The sequence below is a fragment of the Strigops habroptila genome, chromosome 21 (assembly GCF_004027225.2).
Source record: "Strigops habroptila isolate Jane chromosome 21, bStrHab1.2.pri, whole genome shotgun sequence".
NCBI classification, from domain to species: Eukaryota; Metazoa; Chordata; class Aves; order Psittaciformes; family Psittacidae; genus Strigops; species Strigops habroptila.
The window spans coordinates 222,883-235,361 of NC_044297.2; the positions used below are offsets into that span (position 1 = coordinate 222,883).

Sequence of the window (12,479 nt, forward strand, 5' to 3'; positions counted from 1 at the left end):
GGATGCTGCAGGGGACATCCTGGGATACTGTGGGGCAGTTCGGACCTTGCACATGACCCAGCATCAAAATGTTTAATTCCCTTTCCCCAAGGGGCCCAGGATCAGGCCCTCAAGTCCTTTACATCCACATCAGAAGTGAGATTTTTCCTTCTCAGTGGCATCAGCTACGAGCAGGTCCAGAACCTCAATTCATACAGCAGAAAGAGAATCTGCAAAACAACCTCCCCCAACAAATAAGGAGCTGCTTCTTGTAGCTTATCTAAGATGTTGATGCAGCTTTTCTCCTCCCAAGGTCAACCTGTCTCAGCAGAGACCATGTGAGCAAGCCTGCAGCTTGTCTGGGAGCCGTCTGTGCTGGCAGACCTGTCAGAGCACGCTATGGAATTTGGCAAGAAAGGGGAACTGGCTGCAAGAGCTGGAAGCCCCAGCACCAGGGTGGAGCTGCTGCCGCGCCAAGACCCTCCAAGGGGCCACCATGCAGGGCAGCAGAACTACTGCAGCACATGGAGGGGGGGTATCCCTGCTTCCAGCTGCTCCTGTGCTCTCCCAGCACCATTTGCTGTGTTAAACTGGAAAACATATGTAGTATTGAGTTGCCTGGGGTTTGCTACACCTTGGGTAGATCAAACATGTTGCCCCAATGCAGCATGAAGCTGGAGGTGATCACAGATAAGCAGGTAACATGGGGCAGCTGTTACAAGTGGGGCAAGTGCTGAGGGGCAGCTCCCAACCTGAAAAGCTTGAAGTGCGCAGGTTGGCGCAGGCTGTGGGCAGCAGCAGGGTCCAGGACCTTCAGAAGGCAACTGCTCTGCCCCTGGTGCAAAGAGGTCCCGTGCAGCCCCCCCGGCCTCCTCACCTCCAGCCGACGGATGATTTCCCGGAGCGGAAGAGCCGATTCACTTCCACCGATGAAAGTGGTTGTGGGCAGGTGGAAGACCTTGTCGAGGTCAGATTCATCCAGCCCGTAAAAGCCTGCAGGGTTTTTCATGGGTGGGACAAGCAAAAGCAAGAGAGAGAAGGAAGGAAGGGGGACGGGGGGACACCGTCATGCAGGGACCGGGTGCAATTTGGAGAGGTGGGGAAGGGACAAAAAAAAAAGGCAGCATAAAACCAAAAATAAGCATGAAGGAGGTTTATATGGATAAAAAGCCATAATTAAACCAAAAGACATTAAGCACAGAACCACAAAATTATTGTGAAAGGTAACGCAGGAAGCAAAACACAAAGCAATATATATATGCATGTAAATCAGCAATTAAAATCCAGGGTGAGAGTCAGGAAGTTTTGTAGCCCCAAGAACGCAAAAAATACACCACAAATTGTAACAGAGGGGAAGAGAAAAGAAACAGGAATTGAGGAGTCACCGAACACAATGGAGGTATCGTCACATGGTTGGAATTGAAAATGAAGAGTCAACGCAGAGAAGGAAACAGTTAAAACAGACAAACCCCAAAGAGAGAGAGAAAGAGAAGCAAGAGAAAGAACATGGCATCAGGGCTCTGCAACGGACTCTCCTGAATAGCTCACCAGGAGCAGGCCAGCCAGCCGGCCCCGCAGGGGTTCTGCTGTCCAGATACTCCCTTGCCCCAATTAACAGCCTTTTAATTAGGGGTTTAGCCTAGCTCTGTTCAGCAAACCCCATCCTTTTTGGTGTTGGCACCTCGTGGTTTGTAGGCAGCTCCTGCTTATGGCACGTGGTGCTGTGGGAGCTGGGCTGTGCCAGGAGCAGGGCTCAGAGCAGAACGTCGGGGTTTGGAGCTGCAGATGAGCCCCACCACCACCACCCACAGCAGGTCTCTGCCAGGGCCTGGTGCAGCTCCATGGTCCCCCAGAGCCATCGGAGGTGCCTCAGGACCCACCAAAGCTCAGGGTTGTCTCTGGGGAAACTGAGGCACATGGAGGAGAAGGGACCATGAACTCACTGAACCGATGCAGTGAGGTAACAGCAGAGCTGGGGAAGAGGCTGGGGAATCCCAAGACCCTCCTGCAGCAGGAGCTTGGCTGGAAGAGGGGTGGGTGAGCAGAGCTGCTGGCCCACAGCCCGGGCGCCTGTCGGGCTCCTGTTCATCTCTCCCAAACTCTCAACAGAGCCAGGGCTCAAGGTGTTTCCTAACCCACGGCAGGAGCCACACACGAGGCAGCTACCACCACTCCTCCAGCTCCCCCAAACCAGCCCAATGCCCCAGCTGGGGTCTCTTTAAGGGAGGGTACAAGGGATACCCAGCCCCTCAAGAGCTGGCCCTCCTTGAATTTAATCTTAAAAGACTCTATCCCTTGCTCTCTGGTCAAAAATGGAGCATGAGCTAGAGATGGAGCTGTCTATGTCTTGTCCCTGCGCAGCCTCGAAGACAGCGCTCGCTGGAGCCTGGGAACACCCACAGCAAGCCTGGAGCAGAGGTTTCCCTGGTTGCAGCTGCCATCCATCCCTGCTCCGCCTGGCATCACCCTCCTGCACACTGCTAGTCCCAGGGGAAGAAATCAAAGCAGACCCTGAGGAGCGCAATGCTGGAGCCGTGCCTGGGAGCACTGAACTGCAGTGGCAGGAGCTGAGGGATTGGCCTCATGTCTTCAGGACTTCTCTGCGGTTCCAATCCAAACAAGTCCTGGAGAGAGGTGGCATTAGCACGGCACATCCCAGATAAACTGCTTGGCTGGAGGTTTCGGGGAAGCCTCAGTAACTTGCTGTGGCTCCCAGCGCCGCGGCGCAGGGCTTCGGCTGGCTCTGCCATGCCAGTTTGAAGACTCAGGCACGCTTTGGGGGTATCAGATTTTACAAGGAGTTTTCAGGGCTCTAAGCATCTCTGCTTCTGCTTTACTGCAGCCTGCCAGCTTTCCTGACAGCGCTCAGTATTTACAGGCAGCAATACCATCAGATGGGGGGAGGCTCGGGACGCACCAAAATGTGTGCTCTAGCAAGCCAGGCATGCAAACACAGCATGGGAAAGGCCAGCAAGGGGCTCTATCTGGGATCTCTACAGGTGAAGCATCACTAACCAAGCACCTACATTACAACTTGTAGCGGGACAAATGAGAAATAAACACATCGAAAAACTCAAGAGTGGTGCGAGATGGGAGGGGTCCGGTCACCAGCTTGGTTCATGCCCAGAATAACCTATTCAAAGAGAGTCCTGCACTCCAGAGGGTTAAAGGCTCATTAATTGCATACCTCCTACTGTTAACACTCTCAGCCGCTCCTTGAACACTGCGAGGTCTGGGGTGGGCAGGGAGGGGGGTGCAGAAAGGGAGAAGATAGAGAGACGCAGTCAAAGTTAGTACAAAAACCTGGAACCGTGAAAACTAGTCATGGAAAGCACAAGTCAAAAAATCACAGTATTTCAAATACAGTCAAAAACCAACAGAGGCAAAAGGTTGGGATGAGGATGACTATGCACTAGGTGGAAAAAGAAATCCCTGCAGAAGGTCTAGCGATAGGAGGGACAAGCAGGGAGGGAAAAGGGGGCATCAGACACTGGGGAGCAGTTGAGCTGCATGGTTTGAGATCTCCTCTCCTCCTGCCCGCCACAGCATCTCCACCTCCTACCATCAAGTCATCCTCCTGCCAAGCTGCACCAAAGGGAGCACCACCCTCTGCAGTGCAGGGAGCTGCCTCCTGCCAACATCGGCTCCCAGGAGGATTTCAAGGACACCCCAAGGAGGCTCTGCTGCCTCCTTGGATCAGGGTGTACAGCAGGAAGACCAGGGCACAGGAAGTAGGCACACACCACGCTGTGTTTCTCGAGTGTGCCATCTCCGGAGCTGCATTCCCCAGCTTGGTTAGGTGACCCAAGTGCCTCAATCTCACCCAGGTTACAAGAAAGGCTCTGGATACACTCCTCCTTTGGTCGGTGGGGAAAGATTTCACATTCAGGTGAGACCTTTCGTGAGCAAGGTCGCAAGACGGGGCAGAAGAGGTGGCAGCACTCCCAGCCCATCTCCCCACAGGGGCTTGCCTGGCTCCTCCCGAGCTGGAGGACAATTTCCATCAAATCCCCCGGGCAAGAGGCAGGAGCAGCTGCCTTCCACGGACAGACAGGGGGACGGATGCTCAGACACACACCGCCTTCCACGCACCACCTGCATTTCAGTGTGGTAAGGTGTTATTTCCTTAGACAGGTCACATCAAGTTCCTGCAGTCATCTCATCCTTGTTTCACACCACTTACCATGCCAGATCAGCTGCAGAAGACCAGGATGAGATTACTTTGGGTTTTAAATAGAAAAGACAAGAGAAAGAGCAATTTGGTGGCTCCAGCCCCACCACTCCTCAGGCCGAATACCCCAGGCCAGCTTTCTCTTCCTCTCCCTTATATTTTCTCCAAAGCTCACTGCTAAATCCAAAGAGAGCTTCCAAACCAGACACAAACTAGTTGCTAAACAAAAGGCAATTGAGAAGAAAGATCAATTTCTGAGATTAATCATGCAACTCCTTTGAATTACAGCACTGCCTGGTCATGGTTTAAGCTGTTGGCAGCAGAGCTCACACCACAAAAGCTGACCTTTAAGGATTTCACTGCTCAGAAACAAGATTATTTCCAAGTTTCAAAACTACTCCTGTTATTAACTGCTCTGTCAAGTGTTAAGAAATACTCTTTCAAAGCAAAAAACAGCCAGAAGGATCTGCTAGAAATCAGCTTTCTCTGCCACACACCAGCAACACCCAATGTTAGGCTCGCTGGAGCTGTGCCCACGCTCTGCACCAGCACCGCTTTCCTCCCCTCCTGCTGAGCACTGGTTGCAAGCTATGTTTGCCAAATTGTATTTTAAGATTGATCAGATGAGGTTTTCCAGGATAAGGATACCAGGGGAAAGTCTATTCAGTGTAAATCATACTTACAGCAAGATAATAAAGCCTCCTTTGATTAGACACAGCCATTTGAGTATGGGGTCTTAGCATGGGACACAACCCCAGCATGAGCTGGAGACTGATACCAGCACAGCTTGTTCCCAGGGTTCATTATTTCCTATGAATTCATGGATTCCTGGTAATTAAATCAACACCAGCAACAGCAGTGACAGATATGTTAGTATGGAAGCCACAAAGAACAGGAATTAAACTTAATGCCTGGCTCAGACACAGAGATCACAGGCTGAGATTCTCTTCCAGCCGACCCTACAGACCAGCCATGCTTGCACACTTCCCACCCTGGTGAGCCGCTCTGCATCACGCTGCTGGGCTCATGACCACTCGCCCTGGGGGAGCAGGAGAAATGGAGCTTATTCCACTCCACCCAGATCCTGTTCCAGCTGCGACGATGCTTGAGCCCAGCTTTGCAGCTGGGGCTGCAAGGGATGACCTGTGTTTGGGTTGCTTTGGGCCCCTGGGCTCTTCTTCCTCTGAAGCAAAGACGCTGCTGGAGCACACCCTGCTTCAGAGGAACCACATGGACAAAGCAAAAGGAGAGTCCTGTGAAGTAACTTTCATACTGCAACAGCCCCATGAGTTCAACGTCTAAGTGGAAAGCAGTAAGGAGCAATGTCCCTCAAGGCCCCATAACGGGACCAATGCAGTTTAATATCTTCATCAATGGCATGGACAGTGGATTGAGGGCACCTCAGCCAGGCTGCAGGTGACACCAAGCTGAGTGGTGCAGTTGATACACTGGAGGGAAGGGATGCCATTCAGAGGACCAGGACAGGATGCAGGAGTGGGCCCCTGTTAAGTTTATGAAGTTCAACAAGGCCAAGTACAAGGGTTGGGGCAATCCCCAGTCCCAGCAGAGACTGGGGGATGGATGGATGGAAGGATGATGGATGGATGGATGGATGATGGATAGGGAGCAGCCTTGCAGAGAAGGATTTGGAGGTACTGGTGGGTGACAAATTGGACATGAGCTGGCAATGTCCACTTGCAGCCCAGAACTCCCCCGTGTGCTGGGCTGCACCCCAGCAGCGTGAGCAGCAGGTCAAGGGAGGGGATTCTGCCCCTCTGCTGCGCTCTCCTGAGACCACCCTGGGGGTCCCTTTTCTCATGAGGGAGAAGAGTCACTGCAACAACTTGCAGCTGTCCAGCTCTGGGTTTCATGCAGACCCTCCTCTCAAAAGGGAAACATGTCCACCAGGCACAGGGCTTCAGAGCTCTCCTCTGCTGCTCTGCTTCAGAAGGACTGTAGCACCCAATGCATAGGCCAAAAACCATGAACTACAAAAGAGTTTCCTCACTCTTTCCTCTGCCCAGCCCCTGAGAGCGGCTTCAAAGTCACCTACAAATATCTCCCTGCTCCCTTAGCAGTGCCAACTACACGTACTTGTGCTCTCTCCTGCGCCCGAGTTCATGGCCAACATCTCCCCACCTCTTCTGATCAAAATCTCACAGGCATAGGGCTTGCTCCAACTCAGAGCCAGCCGGCTCCTGAGGCGCAGCCAGAGCTTGGTCCTCAGGACAAGCACATCAGAAATCCAGACCTTGGGATGAAGCAGCTTCCCCATCATCCAGTGAGCCGAGACAACCAAAACCTAATTTTTGCCTCCCGCTCCCAGTACACGTAATCCTGCATGAAGGTCCAGCAGGTCCAGGGCTGGTGTCCCTGTGCTGGCAGCTGAACAAGGAATCAAGGTGGTTTACATGCACCGTGCGCTCTGATCGGCTGTTTCAGTTGTGCGAGGTTAGTAGTCATTACTGCTGCTCTACTCTAAGTTAGAAGCATGCCTCTCGAGCGCTCGTAGTGCCAGGGTGACAACCCTTGGAAAGCACCAGCAAGGTGACAGAGCTCAGCGCCACAACCTCGCTCTAGCTAAAAGAATGGCAGCGTACTACAGAGATGAAGTGTAAAGCACATTGAGAGGCTCTGAGTTTAAGCACTTCCAGATTAGGATTTCAAGTCCTAGGCACCACACACGTTTCTGTGCAACACTCATGCATCTTTCGCTCAAAGGCATTGGGATCTCCACCTCTCTACTCGGATGGGAATGCATCCCAAAGCTTCCTTGTTATGATCACTGGCAGGGCTCAGTCTTGGAAAAAGGGGGCAATTGTGGGATTTACAGATACTGTGGCAAGCTGGGAGCGAAGGAGGGCAAGGCATCACCGCAGGGGCACACCAAGAGGTGCTCCTCAGCCCCAGTGAGACAAAGCCAGCCCATTCCCTCCGCTCTCAGGGCCCCCCAAGAGCAGCAAGGAGCTGAGGGAACAGACCTCCAGCTCTCACCACACAAAGCCTCTTTGCTTTGCATTTCCAGAGGATGCAATGGCTTCCACTCCTGAAGGAGTGAGTTCAATGACAAAGTTAATTGGCACCCACTGGAGGAGAAACGTGAGCCGAGCAATAAGGTTTTGGCACAGGACCCATTTGCCAGGGTGGCCGGACGGGGGCAGAACTGCTCCGCAGCAGCCGGTTGACTATGAATTTAGAGTGATCATTACTAAGGAAACTTAAGACCTTTCCCCCCTTACTGATGAAGCAATCTACCTACAAAGCTATGAAAGAGAGAGGAGCTCAAGCAATGCAGCACTAACTGCTCTCAAAGCCCTCACCCAATTTGTCTGTGGATGTGATAATATCAGCTGGAAGGGAGGAGTCCAGATCTGCATCCAAGATGCCCAGTGGGTCGAGTTGTGCTACATGATGCCCTCGAATCTATGAAATGAGCCAGGAATGGAAAGGAGAACAGGTACCAAGAGGGAGAGGGGAAAGGGAGAAAAACAAAAGAGGGGAGGGGTAAAAAAGTTAAATTACATTAGAACAAATTTGCAGAGTAATTCTCACCAACGTTTGAAGAAACAGTTACTGGCGCATCATCAAAATTTACACAACTAATGCCAAGAGGATCAAGCTTTGCAATGTGATGACCCCTGACCTGGAAGCAACAACACAGATTAGTCATTAACACATGTTAATTGCAGAAACATTCCTTAAAATAAAAATAAAAGGCATGCAGTTTCCCTCTTTACATTTGCTGCAGAGCCACCCCCTCTTCTGGCTGCAACTAAAGCCTGGAGAAGTCTGATTTACTTTCAACAACAGCACATAGGTGTGAGTACCACCAGCTTCAAGGACTGCTCTGCTGTGCCGTGAAGCCATGGGGAAGGCAATCTCCTCCACAGCAGAGACCTTCCAGAACTGAGGTCCAAGGGTCTCCCACCACTTTTTCTGCATCCAACCTGAGTACCTCCTCTCTACAGATGCAGTAACTCCACACTGATGGTTTCTTCCTGAGCATCATAGCAACTGAAGAGTCCATCTTCCAGATTTTGGCAGAGCTCTCTTGCCAACATGGCAGAGGAAACAAGCATTGCCACCAGCAGCAGTAGCTCCAGAAAGACATCTGAAGCACATGTGCCTGCCTGTGCTACCAGAAGTCAGCAGCTCACAGCATCCTTTTGGAGACAGGACCCTACAGCAGGAGCGGGAGCACTCTTCTGGGAAGTGGCAGGTGCAGAAATACCAAATTGCTCTGGCAGCAGGAGAGCCTTGACGGCTCCTGGTGGCAGCACCAGGCCAGGAATCACCACCTGGGTCTGAATCCACGTCGGAAGCCACAGAGGTAATGGTGCGTTTTGCTTTTCCCTTCACAAGTGCCCACAGATGGACCTCAGTGCATCTTGCTGGGCAAACTCCATTTATCTCAGCAGCAGCCCCCTCCAGTTGGCATGCCACAGCTTATTTCCTGACAGCTCCTGCTCTGGAAGCTTCAGGCTCAGCTCAGCTGGGAGCAGGACAGGAAAGACAACTGCCATGGTGCTGGTTGCGGTGCCGCCTTTCCGCTGCAGGAACGATGCTCCCAGCCATCAACCCTGTAGCCAGTTAGAATAAGTACTTGTATACAAGGGGATTACTAAACCTCTTGTACAAACCACACAGACTGATCTGACTTTCTCTACCACAAAGGCATTCCTATCCAGAGTATCCCAATGGGGATTTAGGAAAGGATTTGTGTGGTTTTACCAGCCAGAGCCTGAAACCAGCCACGGCATTAAGGCAAACTGCCAAGAAAGCACCGATCCCCTGCCCTGCTCTCTGCAGGGCCAGATGACAACGTGCCCCGGAGCACTGCTGGCCACATGGCAAGCTCTTCTTCTGGGCCAGCTTTGTCTGAGAACTATTTGCTTGTCTGTCTTGCAACAAAGCACGGGGCTGGCCCATCATCTAGCAGTTGGCAGGACACACGTTCAGCGCATGGCCAGGATGCTCTCACCAGGACCAGGAGGCCACTTTATCCAGCAAAGACCTTTGAGCTCGGAGTACCCGGTGGCTTTGAGGTCGACTCATCAGTTTGCAGGTACGCAGCAAATCCTCAGATTGGTGTGACAGCAAAGAAAGGGTCTCTTCCCCCATAGGAGCCATGCTGGTTGTTATTCTCCACATGCAACGCAAGCCTCTTAGCCCCCAACCCAAAACAAGACCACAGCAGGTATCTGCAGGAAGCATCACGCTTGCAGGCCCTGACCCTGACTGGGGACTTCAACCACCTGGACAGCTGACAGAAAAGCAATCCAGGAAACTACTAGAGAGGGTTGAGGACAACTTCCTAGCAGAGATGCTGGAGAGCCTGACCAGAGGAGAGGCAATGCTGAACTTGTTGACCTCTCCAATAAGTTGTTCTGCATTAGTGAGCAAAACTGGAGGTAGCCTAGGCTGCAGCGATCACACCCTGGTGGAACTCTCAATCTTTAGGGGTACAGGACGGGTAGAGTCAGGACCCTAAACCTCAGGAAGGCAAACTTTCAGCTGGTTTGGGTGCTAGTGTGTGGGATCCCTTGGGACACTGCCCTCGGGGGCAAAGGGGTGAATGAGAGTGACAGAGCTCTTAGGGTGCAAGAGCTCCCAGTCCTGACATGCAAGAAGTTGGCCAGGGAAGGCAGGAGGCCGGCTGAGTGAAGTCAAGACCTCCGAGCCAAACTAACACACAACAGGAAAATGCACAGGCAGTGAAGGCAGAGATACACGTCTTGGGGAGATTACAGGGATACGGCCTGAGAGGGCAGGGATTGGTTCAGGAAAACCAAGGAGCAGCTGGAGCTGAACTTGGCTGGGGACGTGAGGAGTAACAAGAAGGGTTTCCTCAGGTACACTGGACAACAACGGAAGAAAAATAAACTGCATCCTCCAGTGACCCAAACAGGAGACCTGGCTACAGCCGGCATGGAGAGGATGGATCCAGCTCATCCAATTAAGAAGTAATTGCCTGGTGTTTTAAATATGTTCCCTATCACAGGTAGCACTTCCTCCTGCCTTCCTACCCTTTCATACCTCCATACACTACACTGAACTCCCCCACTGCAGCTACGGCCCCACAGTGACACCGGGGTAGGAAGGGAGGTGGATTTCTCACAGAAGAGAACTTAGAAAAATACATCCAAGAGCAATCACATCCCAGCGCCACCACTCAGAGACTGAGGAAGTGATGGGAATGCAGAAATGGTTACAGGTTTTGTGTTCAAATTGCTGACTTGAAGCTGCTGCTTCCACTTGTTTGAACTTGGCATCTGCTCGCTTGTTCCACCAGTGAGAGCTGCATGGCCTTTAGACAGGTCACCAGGATCCGCCCGAGCTGGAGCGAGCTGGCAGCGTCACCTCCCATGGAGCCAGTCCCAAGGGAATATGCAGGTTGTCACGAACAGGTCCCTCCCTATGGAAAAACAGGCAGTGTTCCAGCACTGACACGGGCTCCTCGGTTCCAGCAGCAGGTGGGGCACGGGCACCTTCAAACCAGAGAGCAGGGCCAAGCCTGGGCAGATCTTTGGAATTGTCCAGTGCTGCAGTTCTTGCCTTAACCTGTGGGCCTGTGTGCTGGATTTCCTCAGATCTGAGCAGGAACGGGACCTGCAGCAGGTGCTTCTTTGCAGGAACAGGTCACTCCTCCACAGCACCCGGGTTTGTTCACTTCTTGTCACAGCCCCAGTGAGAGATCCCCACACTTGACAAACTGGAGTGCAACCAGAGCTGAAAGGATCACACTGATGCAGAAACACATTTAAATGTTCTCTCGAGTTAAAATACTTGCTGGCCATCCTCTAGCCGGAAGATGTTTCCTTCCTGCTTGAAACTTGTGTCTCCCAGAAGGCTGACTTCAGCAGCATCCGTCTGAGTTGCAGCCCAGCAGCACCACAGCCCTCCTCCAGGTCGCAGATCACAAGGAGATGTTTCCTGAACTTTTATTTTAGGACCTCAGAAGTTCTTTCAGCATCACAGGGGAAGCAGGATGGGTGTCCCACACCACTGCTGAGCATGGCAGGAGCCCATAGCACAGGAGCATCATTCCAGAAGCCAGCAAACCACCAAGACCGCCCCTTCCCTGCATCATAATTGCTCCCTTTGAGTGACAATAGCTTTAATCTTCCTATTGTCCAGCAAAGCACCAGTTAAGCTTCTGCCCAGATCAGCAACTCCTCTTAAAAACCAGGCAGCCCAGCAGGCATCCAGCATGCTCTCCATGCCAAACACATGCATCACCTGCACTAATCCAGCCCACCTCAGCCACTGCACACCCTTATATGCAGGGCAGGCTCCTCCTCGCACAGTCTCCTTACCTGATAAGCCCTGATGAGAGACTGTACAGCAAGATGATCCTCCACCAGTTTATCTACGTTGGGCTGTGCTTGACCCAGGAAGTGGGCTTGGGTCAGCGTGGAAAGGCTGGTACTGAGTGGAGGGGGGCTTTGGTAAGCGGTGCCTGGAGCAGCTCCAGCATTGGCATTGCGAAAGAAGATGTCCCACGACTAGAAAAAGAGAAAGAAGAGAGAAGACAAGGTCATTATCCACGACCCAAACCTCTCCTCACTCGGGGGTACCGGGGTCTCAGCTCTATTGCCAAAGCAGGAAGTAAAATCCCCCAGGGACAGAGCTGCCTCCTCCCTGCGCCCCAGCTCACACAGCCACTGCTGAAGGCATCTGCTGCCTTCACCAATAGAGCACCAAAGCTCTCCTGCCATTCTAGTGATGCCATTATCCCTCCCGCATCCCTCTAGATTATTTCTTTTGGCATGAGACCATCCCTAGAGCCCTTCTCCCTCAGCAGCAGCAGTTGGGACAGGACATGGTGACACCCCTCACCCAGCTTGGCTCTTGAAATCTGTGACTCTGAGCAACAAGCCCCAGCCAGGCCTCCAGGCTCTTGTTTCCTGCTTTCCAGGAGACTGCCCTCTAAACACCCACATTACTTTCTGAAATGGTTTCGCCCTGTAATCAAATACACCTCTTCCTTTTTTCCATGGTTTAAATGGCCCAGAACCCAGCATAAGCCACATTGTCCAGCCCTGAACCAGCAGCCTGAAGAGCCCTAAAGCATCCCAGACGAAACCCAAGCTGACCTGTCTACTGGGAGAGGCAGCAGCAGACCTGGGGAAGAGGAGAGACCAGCAGAGCGAAGTCCAAGCCACATCCTCCTGTCACGCTCTCACCCCTGCCATTGACTGATCCCAAAGGACAAGGGCAAGGCAAGCAGCACCCATGCTTGGCGCGTACCCAAGACTGCAGCTACAGCAGCAGGTTTCAGCCCAGGGTCTCTCCTCCAACCTCAGCACGCTGCATGCCCCAAACCTCG

The 12,479-nt window shown here is 52.5% G+C and overlaps 1 protein-coding gene across 4 annotated transcripts in view; it reads right to left on the reverse strand.

The window, feature by feature from the left end:
- OGDH (oxoglutarate dehydrogenase) overlaps window positions 1-12,479 on the reverse strand; it is a 33,011-nt gene that overhangs the window by 10,416 nt on the left and 10,116 nt on the right. The window contains exons 3-6 of one of the 4 annotated variants that reach the window (XM_030510139.1): window positions 11,467-11,655; window positions 7,703-7,793; window positions 3,167-3,211; window positions 857-972 (exon numbers count right to left, since the gene is read on the reverse strand). In XM_030510139.1, coding sequence (XP_030365999.1) covers window positions 857-972; window positions 3,167-3,211; window positions 7,703-7,793; window positions 11,467-11,655 — 441 coding nt within the window. Of the gene's footprint in view, window positions 1-856; window positions 973-3,166; window positions 3,212-7,470; window positions 7,574-7,702; window positions 7,794-11,466; window positions 11,656-12,479 lie in introns of all 4 variants that reach the window. The other 3 variants (XM_030510138.1, XM_030510140.1, XM_030510141.1) reach the window with 3 other exon arrangements.